The following is a 15,970-nucleotide window of genomic DNA, read 5'->3' as shown; positions in this document are numbered from 1 at the left end:
CATTAGTGTGACATCAAAATTTTCACATTTCCCCAATATTCGCCTTGAGTAGACCATGGCTTAGAAAAGAATAAGAGATAACTGCTAAGTAGTACAACGTTAGTGCTTTCTGTCAGCAGAGATTGTCTCGTGGATGAACATTTTAGATTTCAATGAGATTATTGTGCCAATATCCTCCTAATGTGGAAGTTACTGTAAATGTTATGGAAGAGGATGATATTGAACTGCCTTTTTTTTGGCCGGCTAACAACAAATATTACAGTGTTATAGAAATGTTTGACAGCAGAAATTTTTCCGTTTCATGCAAACTTTGTCAGCTAAGCAAAAAGCTTTCGATATCAATGCCATCCACGTATGCAATCGAATCTACTTTTAATTTCTTTCTTCAGGGAAGCGTTCCAAGACGTCTCGCGTAGGTTGAAATTTTGCGTTGTGTAAAAAGGTATCTATACGATTTTTTATGAACATACCAATTATTTTAGACATTTGAAAACATCCTTCAAACTATTTTAACTCATTTCTTAACTTACTATTACCGAATTTAAACATAGAACTAAAATTTTACTGTATTAAAAGAAACCTTATTGAATAAACATACGGTTAGGATGCACAAAATCAGTGGGAGAGAATGGCATTAAATGGAACAGTACGATACGTATAGTGTGTAGCAATAATAAAATGCAGCACTACTACAGTACTGTACAGTGGATACAGTAATTATATTCGACGCCCTTTTTAATTGTTCAAACATATCGAAAAATTTTAATTTTATATTTCATAAAATTCATTTTCAGAATGAAAAAGATGCAGAGTGGCAATTTATAAATTAACAAAGCGATGTTTCGACTAGTACAGAGCGGGGTACTTTTGCTTTCAGTGATGCTAAAGGGAAAGTCCATTCACGAAACTAATATTTAGTACCCAATATAGAAGGTGATACCTAAACCTTGCAATTCCCTTCCAAACATTTTCGTGTTGCGGGGTGAGGAATTCGCGTTAGCTCTAAAATTCGTTACTCGAGAAAAGCTCGCTATTTAGCCCTTTCGCGTAAATCGAATCAATTTGTCACTCGAGTCCACTGCAGTTTAAAATTGCACATTGAAGTAAAGTAAGCATTCGTACTTATGTTTCATATTTCGGATATTTATTAATACCTGATTATAAATACTAGTACCGTTTAGGATATTTTCCCTATTTCTCTTTTTTTTTTTTCTTTTCTACTGATTTGTGTGTGAGTGCTGATATATCATTAAAATAAAAGTCAATTATTACCTAAATATTTTAAGTGTTTGAGGTTATTCGGTAAAATTCAAAAATGCTTTTATTTCCTTTCATCAGTAGCGTAAGAAAGGAGATGGTGTCCAGGTTCGGAACATAAGCTTGAATCTCAAAATCAACTAACTAGTTTCTACAAGATATAAGTTCCTGTAAAATTAACCCCTATAATGAAAATTAAAGTTTTTCTCTTTTGTTTAAAAGTTGCTTTTTATCATCTAAATCAATTTTATGTAGCTACATATATGGCTGTCTAAATAAAATTTGTATCAAATATGATTGCATCTATTTCGATTTTCAAGTTACACTTCTTGAGTGAAATATGCACGGTCAGGAAAGGTTTGAAAACTTGAAGGTTGAATTCTTTCAACTTTTTAAATCCTTTCTTGCAGTGACTTTTCGTAAAAATCGTAAAAAATTCTTGGAATGACAAATTGGCTCAGTAAAGGAATGAAAGCAGAAATAACTCTCAGTAATATTCCTTAGTGTTCAAATGAGCCAATTTATTAATCTAAGCCACTTTTTGAATTTTTTCGTTCAATCCTCAAGCGGTGTGTATGTGTATGCTTTTAATTAATTATTATTATTTTTTAAGTAGCGAAGTAACTACTACTTTTCAAAAGTACAGTTTGTATTTGCTACTTTTTGAAAAAAGTAGTTGTAGTTAACTACATTTGTAATAAAGCAGTTGTAGTTCACTACGAAAAAAAAAGTAGTTTTTCCAGCAACTGGTCAAGTTTGAATAATAGAGAACATTTTAATCTTAATAGAATCGAAATAAGGGCGTTTTATATTTAGACTCCACAATTCAAGTTTACAATTTCTTGAATGGGCATTTGATTCATGCATTTTTTGCGGGAAAGGGAAGCTGTTTACTACTTTATCACGGTACATTTTGGCGAATTTTAGTAAATATACTATTATAAAATATATCACCGTGTTATCGCTTAGTTAAAATGTACTTCAGTTTCTTAGCAAATGTTTTAAGGAAACGTTTCATTCGTCGATGTGTAGGTGCATTCTAAAATATATGTACTGTTTAAGCATACAATCTGTTTAATATTCGTTTATAAAGGCAAATTTGGAGGGTGTTTTTTCTAGTTTCATTTTGGCCACTATTGGCGATATTTAGAGAGTTCGCCATTGAATCACATTAAAATGTCCAATATCGAGAAACTTAATCTGCACAAAACGTTTTTTTGCTTCAGTTCGCAACAAACTTCGGGTAAAAATATTTAAAGTGTTTCTTTGCTCACTCCAAAAGGTACTACAGTTGACTCCCGCTACAACGCGATCCGACTTACGCGAAATGGCTATAACGCGAGTTTTCAGGAGCATCGAATTTTGGAGCAAAAATTTCTCGCTCTCAACACGAAAATATTTGGAAAGGAATAGTGATGCTAAATTTCGGCTTCGTTATTCATTACTAAACATCGACTTCGTGAATGTACTTTCATCCTTTCAGCATCACTGACTGCGCAAGTTCCCACACACTGTACTATAAACATAGCTTTATTAGTATGTATAATCACCACACCTCTTTTTTCATTTATTTATTCTAAATATGAAAGGTGATTGAATAGTATGGCACCTAGGCACGCTGTTTCTTCAAAAGTTTGAAGATGGAAACAGAAAGCGAAAGTTTGCGACAATTTAAGAGAAGGTAAAGATTATCGATACGCTTGAACAACTAGGAAGTGGGTCGAAAGTTGCACGACAATTAGGTATGAGTGAATCTTTCATATGTATAATTAAAAGTCAACGTAATAAATCCAGACCTTAGTTTTAATATGACGCTCGCAGAGTAGTGTTTAAACTAAATGCAAACAATATGAAATTGGAATCTGCTCTTGTATTGCAGATTATAGAGACCCTGGAAGAGGAGTGTCAGTCACCATAGATGTAAATGTTATAAAAGTAAATGTGAAGCTACTGTGTTTAAACATATATTAGAATGATGATCAGAAATTGCGCAGCATAAATCATCATCTTCAATTTTTAAGTTTTAAATGTAACTTATTGTACAAAATGCAAACAATATGAAATTGGGATCTGCTCTTGTATTGCTGATTATAGAGACCCTGAAAGAGGAGTGTCAGTCACCATAGATGTAAATGTTATAAAAGGAAATGCGAAGCTACTGTGTTTAAACATATATTCGAATGATGATCAGAGATTGCGCAGCATAAATCATCATCTTCAATTTTTAAGTCTTAAATGTAACTTATTGTATCTCTACTGTATAGTACTCTTAGTGCAGTGTTTGAATAATGCAGCTCTTTTAAAAATACGGTAAAAACTCAGCTCTATATGTAAGAAACGTAATATATAGTTAAAAAATGTTCTACAACAGCTTAAAAGGTAAGCAATAAATAAATACCTTTGTGCCGAGGAATAACAGGAAATATCCAATGTTGTTTAGCACAAATAAAAGGTGTTTAAAAATGTCTACAATTAATGGGTATGTTAATAAAAAAATTATGTACATAACACTTTTCCACAACGCGAAATTTCGACTTGCGCGTGGAGTCTTGGAACGCATCCCTCGCGTAGGTCGGGATCCGACTGTATTATCGTTAAATTGGGGTTAAAGGAAGTTATATGCTCGTTTTAACTTGTGATTCTCTGTCTAAACTCTGAACAATCGGTTTCTCATGCGTTTTCAATTTCGATTTTCGTTGGCTTTTTGTAGATATTACTTTATTTTTTTAAACACGCATCGCGCCTCAAGAATTTACCATACTCTCGAGGAGTCACACCGCCTCTTTAGGGACGAACGTCCCCAAATTGGGAACCACTGTTCTATACAAAGTATACATTCTATCCTTTAAGATTGTGTCTTCTTTATCCCTTCCTTACCTAGTTTCTTAATTACTCCTTATGATTTGTCTTCAGAACTTTTACTTATTTTGCCAAGGTAAAATAAATTTTTAAAGAAATATTATTTCCTGCAAAATGAAAGAAAAGGTTGATTCCCCTGAGCTATAATGTCCTTCTGGTATTGTTAACAGTGAGCAAAACGTGTAACATATAGGACCGAATTTGCTTCGTCCAATCAGAATAAGAAATATCGTGAACGATATGTCAAGTAAAGAATATATAAAAAATGGCAAAATTTGATTATTCCTTACACGTAAAGCATCTGGAAAATTCTCGTTTTGGGGACAGTTACACACGTCGTGCTTAACCGATGTTAGCCTCAAGGCCAAAGACGATCACTTAGCACTTAATTCATTTTGACAAATGACCGGGAAAGGATGTGATGTCATAGGAAGAGTCATACGGGAACTTTGGACTGCGAACAGCTACGCTTCGTCAATTGACAACCGGCACACAGAGGTCCGAAGCAAAAAAGCTGGTCATTATGACTTATTAATAACAGTGTTTTAGTTCGGAGTGATTTTTTTGCAAGGCTTATTTGTCAGTGATTCATGTTTAGCATCGGAAATAAGCTCTTGACATGATAAAAGTGGGACTCTTTTGTTGGTGGAGTTATTGCGTAGAAAATAGTTGAATGTTCTTAAGTGCTCTTTTTTTTTTGTTTGTTTGTTTTTTTACACAGAAAAGATTATAGCTTCAAAGTAAAACACTAAAAACTTGCAACTCGGTCACCTATTAGTTCGGAGAGTTTGGAACCGAAATTTTTTTTAATAAATGCCAGAATATTTTAATTAGTTGAATAAAGTTTTATATTTTCTTTACCTAGCGTTTGTAAAACCTTTGCTTTTGAAAGATTTAGATCTTTCTCTTTTACAAGCCAAAAACATGTATTAATCTGCTTTTGATGCAAGTTATATATCAACTTGATATTCATTTAAAACCAGAAAACTGGATATTTCACAACTCGGCTACCTTATGGAGCCTTGCATGAAACGGGAGGAGAGTGTGTGTGTGGGGGGGGGGGGTCAAATCGCAGACTGAGCAATTAATGGTTTAAAGGGGTTAAAATTGATAGTATTTAGGGATATTCTTTCGTTTTTTAGGGCGGGGGGTGTTCACGTTCTTGGGGGGAGAGAGGGTGCCATCCCTCCTGGGGGAGATGGACACTCCTGCCTTTGTATATTTGTTTGTTCTGGGGGATGTGAAATTTGTAAAACTTCTCTCAATGCTGAATATATATCTCTTTTAAGTTTGATGGATGTTTTAGGACTTAATCACTTTTAAGATCAATCGTTTACACAAGATATTTACTTATTACACTGACTTTTTTCGACTAACGTTCATTAAAAGTTATCTAGATCAATTATATTCTCTTTTTTTGCAAACGCTGTGCGTTTGGTAGTTACTTGTCAAGGTACCTGTAAATAATATCAAGGACACCCTGTCTCAGACAAGAATATAGGTTGTTGTCAGTAGATGCGTAAATCTATGAATGAAGCAAGTTAATAATCATATTGTGAAAAAAAAAAAAAAAATCACATGCACTTTTTGGTGTGTATTTTGCTTGCACAAATTCTTATTAATTCGTGAGAAACGACAAACTTCGCATTTTTTTACGTTTCTTTCTCGTCACTATTAGGAAGAAAAAGATCATTTATGCCCAAAATTACTAATTTTATAGCTTCCAGTTTATAATACGAATAAGATTAGGGTAGACCGGGGCACGTTAACGCGTTGGGCACGTTCACGCAGTGCCCTTTTTCCGAAACGAGCTATAACGGGAGATCCAACAAGTCATACCAGATTGATGCTACCCCCTAGCAAATATTCTCACAAGTTTTTGAGCATCAATCGAGCTTGGGTTTAGCATGCGGATAGAAAATTCTGTTTTCTACCAAGCTGAGTAAATTTTGTGTTGAACGTTTTGAAGCTTTTGTGAAAAATAATACACAATTAAGAACAAATACATATATAAAAATTAGCAGAAATTTATCCTTTTTTGAGAAGCGTATTTGCATGGACAGAAAAATTATGAAATTTTGTTGCACGTTAAAAAATGAATCCAATCTTGCCGACGGGGCACGTTTACGCATTTTCAACGAGGCACATTTATACGAACGTTCTTACTGTGTCATATTACTCCTGTCTTACTTCAAAACGGGGCTCGGACCCTTTTTTCGCTCTCTACTATTTCAAACCTTTAATATTTTTATGTTATTTAGTTATGAAAATCACCATTCATTTCTAATTAAGTAACAGATTCGTATCTTATAGCTTATAATCATATAGCGTTGTCTTCATGACTATAAAATGTTCTTTAATTAATTGTCTGTAATTTTCTTATTAAAGTGTTTTAAGATAAATAAAACATTTAAATTTGGTTAAATATTTCACACACTTACTCCTTGCTAGGATTTTTACAATGCGTAAACTTGCCGCGCGTTCAGGGCAAGTTTACGCAAACGACTTGGACTCAAAAAATCATTTTTTACGCTTAAAAACACACGCTGCGCATCAACTGAATATACGAATTTTGACTTCATTAACTGTTTCATACAACCACAATGTTTAAAATTTCCTCTGTTAAAACATAAAAATTAGAAAATTCATTAAAATGAATTCTCGTAAACGAGCCTCGGTCTACCTTACTTCATATCAAGCAGTAAAAATTGCACTACAAATACAAAACGTATATTTAAATTTTGAATTTTTTTGAATATTTTGTAAAAGTGAGTGATTTAATGCAATTAGATTTCGAGTTGGTTTTGTATGAAATTAATTGCTTATTGAATAAGCACATATAGCATACATTATTTATCCGAAGTTATAAAGAAATGTAGAACCGTCTTGAGATTTTTCAAATAACCCAAACCGTATCGAGTAAATAGTTGGAATAAATCTAGGCTGTTTGCCAAGTTTAGTTTTCATGTCAGTTTATAGCGGTAATGAACTTTAAAATTCTCTATGATTTTCTTCTTCATCGTTTATTGAGCTTCATAAGATGCAATTTAGAAAACTACTATTTAATAAGTTTCACTGGATGTGTATCGTAACGTCGATCCCGAGTTTTAATCACGAAACTTGCAGAATGAAACATTCCAAAGAGCTCAATCCTTCACAGTGGATGGAAAAACTAATTTTTTTTTTTTTTTTTTTTTTTTTTGTAGCGAACTACAACTGCAACTACTTTGTTACAAATGTAGTTAACCACAACTACAACTGCTTTTTTTTTAAATGTAGCAACTACAAACTACTTTTGAAATGTAGTCGCTACTTCGCTACTTTTCAAAAAATAAATAAATAAAAGCACAAACTAGGGTGTCCCTCAAAAAAAATGAAAGTCTATTTTTCAAATCGCATACCCTCTTATATTATTCCTCTTATGTCAAAACAACTGTTAACAAAAGTATCATATAATTTGAACAACGGCAACCCTTTCGTCTAAAAGTATAAACCGGGGCTTGTATGCTAGGCCGAATTGGAAAAAAAAAAAAAACTTTTTTAGAGATTTGAAATTTCTGTTGATAAATCGTTGTCCCTATACTCCACACTCCACATGTACAGAAAAAACATTTAGACATCCCACACTTGGCCTGAAAGTTATAATTTTCTTCAAAAAAATTTTTTTCTACTTATCTTTTAAAAAATACATTTAAATTAAAAAAAAATATCAAGTTAAAAAGTTATTAGTGAACACATTTTCAGAGCAACATTTGCAAATGAATAATAAAAAAATAATGTAATTAAAATAAAAAAATTAACTTAGCCTTGAAAAACTCCGCATCTTAGAGTGCTGGAGTGCTTAGAGACTTAAATATTGCAGGAGAGCAAACATTTCTATTTAACGCTTCTATTAAACAATACCTACTTTGTTGTTTATATTTTTCAGCTTTTTAATTTCTTCAAATTTACTTTCCATTTTTTCAAAATATATAGAAATAACAGATTTTTTAAAAAAAATACCAAGCACTTTTCATAATGCACTCAAAAAGAGTAAATAACTTTTCTGGATCAGAAAAGACAATTGAAATGTTCCTGTAGTTTTCAATTATTCCAAGAAAATGACTCCAGACATATTTTTCAGCTTGATAATTTCGTAAAATTTACCTTACATTTTTAAAAATATGTATCGACATAAATCATTTTTTTAAAGAAAATTACAACATTTAGGCCAAGTGTGGGTTACCTTAATGTTTTTTAATTTGAGAGAATAAATGTTTTATCAACATAACTTTCGAGTTTCCAAAAACATTTTTAATCTTTTATTTAGCCTAGCATTACAAGTGCTGGTTCACACCTTCAGGCGGAAGTCGACACTGGTTGCCGTTGTTCAAATTACATGAAACTTTTTTTACAATTGTTTTGACGTAAAAAGAAAAGTATAAGAAGGCGTGCGACTTAAAAAATCAACTTTCGATTTTTTTGGGACACTCTAATTTACACAAACACCGTAAGAGGATTGAATGAAAAAAAGGTTTAGATTGATAAATTAGCTCATCTGAACATGGAATATTACTAAGAATTATCTATTATATTTATTTTTTCCACAAATATCTGTTATCATTCTCTTATACAACACTGTAAACCTCGTATTTATTGTAAGCTGTCCAGGGCACTTCAATATCATCTCTTCTATAACATTTATAGTAACTTTTTTATTTGGTGAATAGTGTAAAAGCTCTTATTTTCGCATGTCCGTCGAAATCACGAAAATTTAAGCCTCGCGAAATGTTTGTTTTTCAACTTTCGGTCTGCTCGAATAAAATTCACGAAATTTCAACTCGCGAAATCACCGATAGCTCCATTTTCGCGAAAATAAATGCTTTTACTGTATTGGAACAATAATCTCTTCATGAAATCCACAACGTTCATTCATAGAATATTCTCGGCATCCAGGAAAAACAACTGAGGTTAGTTAATTGGCGGTTATCGCTAATTCATATACTTTTCTATTTAAGTCAAGCTCCAGTCAATACAAATTTTGGCGAACTATGAAATTTACGATGGCAAACAAACTTATGGAGGCAAACAGATAGAGCGTATTTCGTAAAAATGATATGCCTGAGGTCGGCTCATATTTTTATGAATCTTATTCCTCATTGCATCCGCTGATGTACTTGTGTAAAATTTGCGCCAGTCAAATTGCCTTGAACCTTGATTCTTTTTTTTTAAGTTTGTTTAAAAGAAGTTTTCAGAAATCGCTACAAACTACTATTATTTTGTATCGAATTACTCTCTACACTACGCTACACTACAAACTACTAAAAAATGTAGCTACTACAGTAGCGTCACTACTTGTAGCGCACTACTTTCAACCACTGGTCTTTCACAATTGGTATTCAAACGCTTAACCATGATCAAAGCTTAATTTCTAATAAACACTTTTAAGATCCGGATAGTCTCCAGGTCTTCGTTTAATGCGTAAACAGTCTAAATACAGTGTATTATTTAAAAAGACTTATAAAACTAAAAAGTAGTTCTCGAGCTATAGCTCTTGTGAGCTTCCATGAAAATGTATCCCTGACCATGATCGGGAATTGAAAGCTGTCCTGATAAGTGGTGTCTTGTCTTACGGCTACCACGATGCATATACATAAATTCATTCGAAAATATTTATGTGCCGGTATAAGAAATCTGTATTAAATAATTTTAAAAGAATATATTTTGCTGGTGTGTTATTAAGGCATTCGAGATGAAACTCAGAATTCAAATCTATATAAATCTTATAGCAAGACCTTCTATGGAAACCGGGAAGAGATCAATTATATCATTATTTTTTGAATGTTTTTAATAAAGTCTACTAGCAATGCTATAGTGTTTGGTAAATATATTTAGTACGCTTGTTTAATTCTCATGTATATTCAAAAAATAAATTAATTAATTAAGATGATAACATTTTAATTTATCCTCATGGCAGCATGCCCGAGTATACTCGAGCGGATCAACACAGTTAAACATCGAGTGGAAATGACTGGAAAATAGCCATTTTTTAAAACGCAAAACAGTTGTAACCCCCAGAACTAGTATTCAAAATTCATCTTTATCTACCAGCTAGTTCGAAATTTTCAACCATTGAAATTTTTACATTCTCGAAGAAACACTCAAATAGAGCTAGCTTCATAAGTAATTTTGGAAGTCAAACTTAAGTTTCTCAAACCATTCGATTTCGAAACAAACATTTTTAACTTTCAGGGTCGGTCTTATTTGCATGGATAACTCGATAAAAAAAGAAATAACACAGAAACAAATATGACTGTAGAAAATTTTTCTATTGAGTTTAATACATATATTGAAAAACAAAAATTTAATGCAATATATATCTTTCAACTAAAACTATATTCACTTCAAAATATTACTGAATTTCGTTTCTTTCAAATGCTTTTATTCCATCGCACGGTTGATTTTACAAATTTTTTCCAACACAACGTCTAAAATTGGCCCCTTTCTTTGCAGTCGATCTGAGTCGATGTCTTCGAATGGAGATGTTGGACATTCCAGCAGCAGCTAACCAAGGAGAATCTATAGAACTCTCGTGTATTTATGATTTGGAGAACGATCGTCTGTACTCAATCAAGTGGTACAAGAACGACGTTGAATTCTACAGATACGTCCCTAACGATTGGCCACCTGGGCAGTTTCTGCCCCTCCCAGGTGTAAGAGTAGATGTAAGTGTTTGTCTTTTCTTTTCAAATCAATCTAGTATAACTATGGCAGCACTGATGTTATGTCGTAGGAATCAATTCTTGATTCAACGGTATCGAAAGGAATGCAAAAGTAGCATTTTGTAAGCCATACGTACCAACAGTACAAACTTTCCTTTCTCGTTATATTTCCTACTGAATGTTTCTGTTGACGAAAATTAAGTACCTATTAGATAATCATTAATTTAAAAAACATCATTTCATTACAAAAGTAAGAGATATTTCCATGCATTTAGTTTACAGAAAAAAAAGCGATTTCATAATTATTTTGTAAAAGTTAGCAGGATCAACAGCTAAAGTTAAAATCTTCTGAAGCGCAAATAAAAACTGTTATTACAAAATGAAGTTACTATTATAAAGAAGCATTAAGGCAGTGAAATATCACGAAAAATAGAAAACTTGTCATTTACTAGGGTCTGAAACTTATTTATATGATTGACACGTGACAAAAATATGACTTTTGTCTGTATAACTGCATTTTTCCTGCTCGTTTTATAATTTTTAAAAAGTGGGTTTTATCAACTTACAAATCACATGTATGCAATTAATTCAACAGTTTTGAACTTCATAACCTTGTTGTTTCACTCTGTCGTTACCCACGTTTCTTGATGACAACCATGACAACGAAATTTAATTCCTGAGCTTCCTATTAGTTGAAAGCTCAAAACAAGTCAGTTGCTACATAAAAGTATGTTCGTTAAAATTTTTCATTGTAGGTTAAGATTATATTAAAGGGCGTTTTTTTTTCAGAGGTGTAGAACTGTAAGTCGGGAACACTGTTTGATGGGCCATTTTGATAGTTGTCACTTGTTTTGTGTTTAGTTTGGTTTGCCATTTCATCATGAATAGACAACAGGACGGTGCAACACGCCACATAGCACGTGTCACAATTGATTTATTGAAAGAAACTTTCGATGAACAAATAATTACGCTTAATGAACCCGTGAATTGGCCTGCGAGATCATGCGATTTAACTACGCTGGACTATTTTTTGTGGGACTGTGTGAAGTCTCAGGTCTACACCGATAAACCACAGACGATTGACGCCTTGGACAAGAACATTTGCCACATATCGTTCACATACGGCCCCCATTGCTGCAAAAAGTGATAGAAAATTGAACTTCCCGATTAGACGTCCTCCAAGCCAGCCGAAGTGGCCATATTCCAGAAATCACATTTAAATAAAAATGGCAAAGAATCATCTTTCGAATAAAGCCAAATTCATGGCGAATTATATCATTTAACGGTGTTTTATTTGAACCTAAAGTTCTATACCTCTAAAAAAAACCCCTTTACTTAATTAAATCTTCCTCATTGTCAATTAAGAATCTTTTTTTTTTTCTCTAGTTATCCAAATCTGGTAAGCGATCTGTGTATTTGCGCAGTGTGGACCTTAACAGTACTGGAACGTACCGCTGCGAAGTATCTGCAGAAGCTCCATCTTTCCAGTCTGTTGAGGCTGAACGTGAGCTAAACGTTATGGGTGAGTGAAACAGCATTAAATTTTGTCTTTGTTTCCGTACAAATAATTCCGTACTCTTACTATGTCACTAATTTATTAGTTACTGAAGAATTAACCAACTTAACCTCTTTTTTATGGGCAAAAAAAAATTAATTTGAGTTACAAAACTACCGCACATTGTCAGGAAAGAACTACATGAATAACATATAGCTACCACTTGTTACTGAGCACGAAATATTATCCAAAAATAGTTATCGTTTGTTTCCAAGTATGAAGTCATTTTCAATTCAACTACTCAATTTAACTACTAATTTTTTCCGCGCATGGTATACGCTGCATAGTAGTTTACTTTCAAGTAAGAGAATGTGGGGCAAAGAGAAATATCGGGGAAAAGTGAAATGTTGAAATACTTACTCTGCTTTTTAGTGCCAGCTATCTAGTAATATTTTAACAGTGTAGTAACACGTGTAGAAAAAAATTTCCTCTGAAAATCAAATAGGATATTGCAATCAATTTTCTAAAATGGATAATTACATTGTAATATTTTGTGGTAAATCAAAAATTATTTTGTTTCTAGCAAATGTTAAAGTTTTTGTTAATAACATTTTAAATATTAATTGAGATCTACTAATATTTAGTGCAGTATTTATTAGTTTAATATTAAGCTTATTTGTAGTTCAAATGCTTTGTACAGTTAGTCAAGTGCATGCGGGGCAAAGTGAAATAGTTCATTTCATTTACTTATTCAATCTTTTATCAAATCTGTTATGTTTTCATTTATTAATTATTTCATTTAGATTCCTTCACTTAATAATGCCCTTATTTATTCATTTTTTTCTTATTCACTCACTCTTTTATACACTCATTTATTTTTTTTTCTCACGAACTAACGTATTTGTTTATTGTTTCATTTCCTTTTCATTTATATGTCATTCTTTTATTTACTCATTTATTTTATCAAAAATATTTTTAATAATCGAATAGAAAACATTTCATGAGAAAAACATTTTATTTTTCACTTTGCCCCCATGAAAAAAGGAAGGGAAAAATTTACACTTTTTTTGGAGGTACAAATTTACTGCCAAAAGTAAAAAATAATGTTTCAATGCAAGTTTTACTATGACTTATATTGTTCTTTCTTCATGGACCGTAATTTTCAGAACAAATTTAAAACTTGTTCATTTTGAAAAAAAGTAAGTTATCTTAACTATTTCACTTTGCCTCACATTCCCCTACTTAATAATATGTTCACTGCAACTATAGATTGTTACCAAAAGAGTACAACATTAATTCCTCAACTATCAAAAATGCAATACCATATCTTCGGTTACTGAGCGTGGAGTATTGCACTCAGCAAAACCTTCGCTTATTTTAGAGAACGGAGTAACACTAAGTGCAACATAAATATCGTTTATTAAGGCATGCAAAATTGTCTGCGAAAAAGTACTGAACAAGCAATAAGGTGCACATAACAGATAGTGCGTCAAACATTACTTAATATTTTATTACTAAATTATCTTTATCACTAGTTACCGAAAATCTACAACATTATATTGTTAGTTACTGAGGAGCGGAATATCGTAACTTTTACTTATTACAAAGCGAAGAACTTCTGCACAGCTTACATTTTTCTTATTTCTTGGAGTTTTATTTGGGGGGAAAAATTTTTGCAATAAAATGCAAGCTTGTTAATAATAAATTCAACCTTAGTTCTTTAAATCGTCTCAGTGATCTCATCTATTTTTCAGTGAGAAGTTGAGCAATATTTGCTGACTGAAATAAGAAAAGTAGAAACAATCACTGAAATCGTCCTTCAAAACTCGATGGGTGAAAGGCATAGGTTTTTTTTTATGTTTGTTGCAGATATGTTAGTGGGAGAAATAATTTGCTAAATTTAACAGGGTGTGAAAATGAAGTTTTTGTAAGGATTTTACTTGTATCTTGAACTCGTTTATGTCATTTTTGATACATTTATTTATAAATATGTGAAGCATATTAACGCAAATAATAAATTGAAGCTAAATTTTTAAGAATAAGCTGGATACATGTAAGCGGCTAAACTATTATTAAACTAAAATCTTCTTTAGATGTAAAGGTAAAAACTTCTTTTAAACTCTGTTACCGACACCAGGAATGCAGCGCATGCGCGTTTTGAAGTGAAAACTTCTTTAGGCGCGTTGGGCATTTTTAAGAGAGCGCCCGGTTGGCTGAATGGCTAAGGCACTGAACTGCGGACTTGAGAGAGATTGTTAGTTCGAGCCTCAGGTTCGAATATTCGTTCATTCCTCTTTTTACTTTCCCAAGTCTTTCTCAAAGTTTGTAGAAGTGTTTTTATTTATTCTAACGACGCTTCTGTATCACTTGAAGAAAAAAATTGAGAAGAGATTTGCCAATGATTTTGAATGGGGATTTCAACATTAAATTTGCAGATGGTAAAAATCTACCATTAATTGAATTTTCAAATAGAGAATTTGATTTGACGATGTCCAATGAGTTTTCCACCTACTGTAATAAGCAACATTATAAGTTTGAAGTCAAATAGGTACCGCCCTTTTCTACCTTTTAGTTACTTTATGAAATTTCATAACAATCTGACCGTAATGAACCTGAAAAATAAAGGAATTGCTTATTTATAATTTTTGGTATAACTCCCCATCATTAAGAAAAGTTTTATTCACTTTTTATTGAAATTGTAAAAGACTTCTCCCTTCAAGGCTAACCTTTTGGGGGCGATAAGAGGGTCCAAGGGACATAGAGAGCATCAAAAACCAAACTTTGAAACCAAAAATGTGCCTTTTCATTAACAGTATTCAAAGAGTTGTTAAATTATCCAGCATAGGTAATAAGGGTTTTGAATTCTTCATCCATGAAGTTCTGCTTGTAACAATTACTTAACGGAAGTGCCATTGCATCTGATCTGTGACCCCAGTTTTTGATTACATCTTGTTATCAATTGTCGCGTATTCTTTTCAAAACCATTTTTCGAGGAAAGCACGTAGCAAATACACAATGAAGAACCATATTGAAGCTCAAAGCCTTCTGAAACTAAATAATATCACAGAAATCCTACGTTGTTTTGCAGCGCTTCTTTTAGTGATTGCCAGTAGTTCGTTCAGATACTTATCATGTCATTTGCGATTTACGAGAAATAGAATTTGCTGAAATACTGGAAATTACATTAATCTTTAAGTTTTTAATATTCATGATAATCTATTCTTCATTATTTATCACGAAATTACAATCTGAAACACATGGTATTTGAATTGTTGCATTAGGAGTACTGCAAAGAAGTCAAAATCACAGGCAAAAGCAAATTTATTTTGAGTCTACAGTGGCTCCCGAAAGTGTTCGTACACCTACGACTTTCAATGAAATAGGACTCTATCCATTAGTTAGAATTAATATTTCGGAATAGGTATTTCATTATAAGATCTATGGTCAATTTTCAACAGAACTACATGAATTTTCTTTTAAAAAAATATTAAAACTTAATTTTTTAAACATCAAAAACCAAAAAGTGCCGGAAATTTTATCTCAAAAAAGTCTTCGTACACCTTGAAAAATGTCTATATATCATTGAATAGTCTAACTTTTTATTAAATTATAGTTTAATAGAATATCATACAGTATCAACAACACCTTTCAAACGTAT

At 32.3% G+C, this 15,970-nt stretch overlaps 1 protein-coding gene across 1 annotated transcript in view; it reads left to right on the top strand.

The window, feature by feature from the left end:
- Positions 1-15,970, top strand: part of LOC129234603 (uncharacterized) — a 331,524-nt gene that overhangs the window by 108,210 nt on the left and 207,344 nt on the right. Inside the window, exons 2-3 of the mRNA XM_054868634.1 lie at positions 10,609-10,820; positions 12,204-12,339. Coding sequence (XP_054724609.1) covers positions 10,609-10,820; positions 12,204-12,339 — 348 coding nt within the window. The remainder of the gene's footprint in view (positions 1-10,608; positions 10,821-12,203; positions 12,340-15,970) is intronic.

Source organism: Uloborus diversus, chromosome 1 (assembly GCF_026930045.1).
Source record: "Uloborus diversus isolate 005 chromosome 1, Udiv.v.3.1, whole genome shotgun sequence".
Taxonomy (NCBI): Eukaryota; Metazoa; Arthropoda; class Arachnida; order Araneae; family Uloboridae; genus Uloborus; species Uloborus diversus.
Note: the sequence above shows the minus strand (reverse complement) of the source record. Positions and strands in the feature narration are given on the sequence as shown.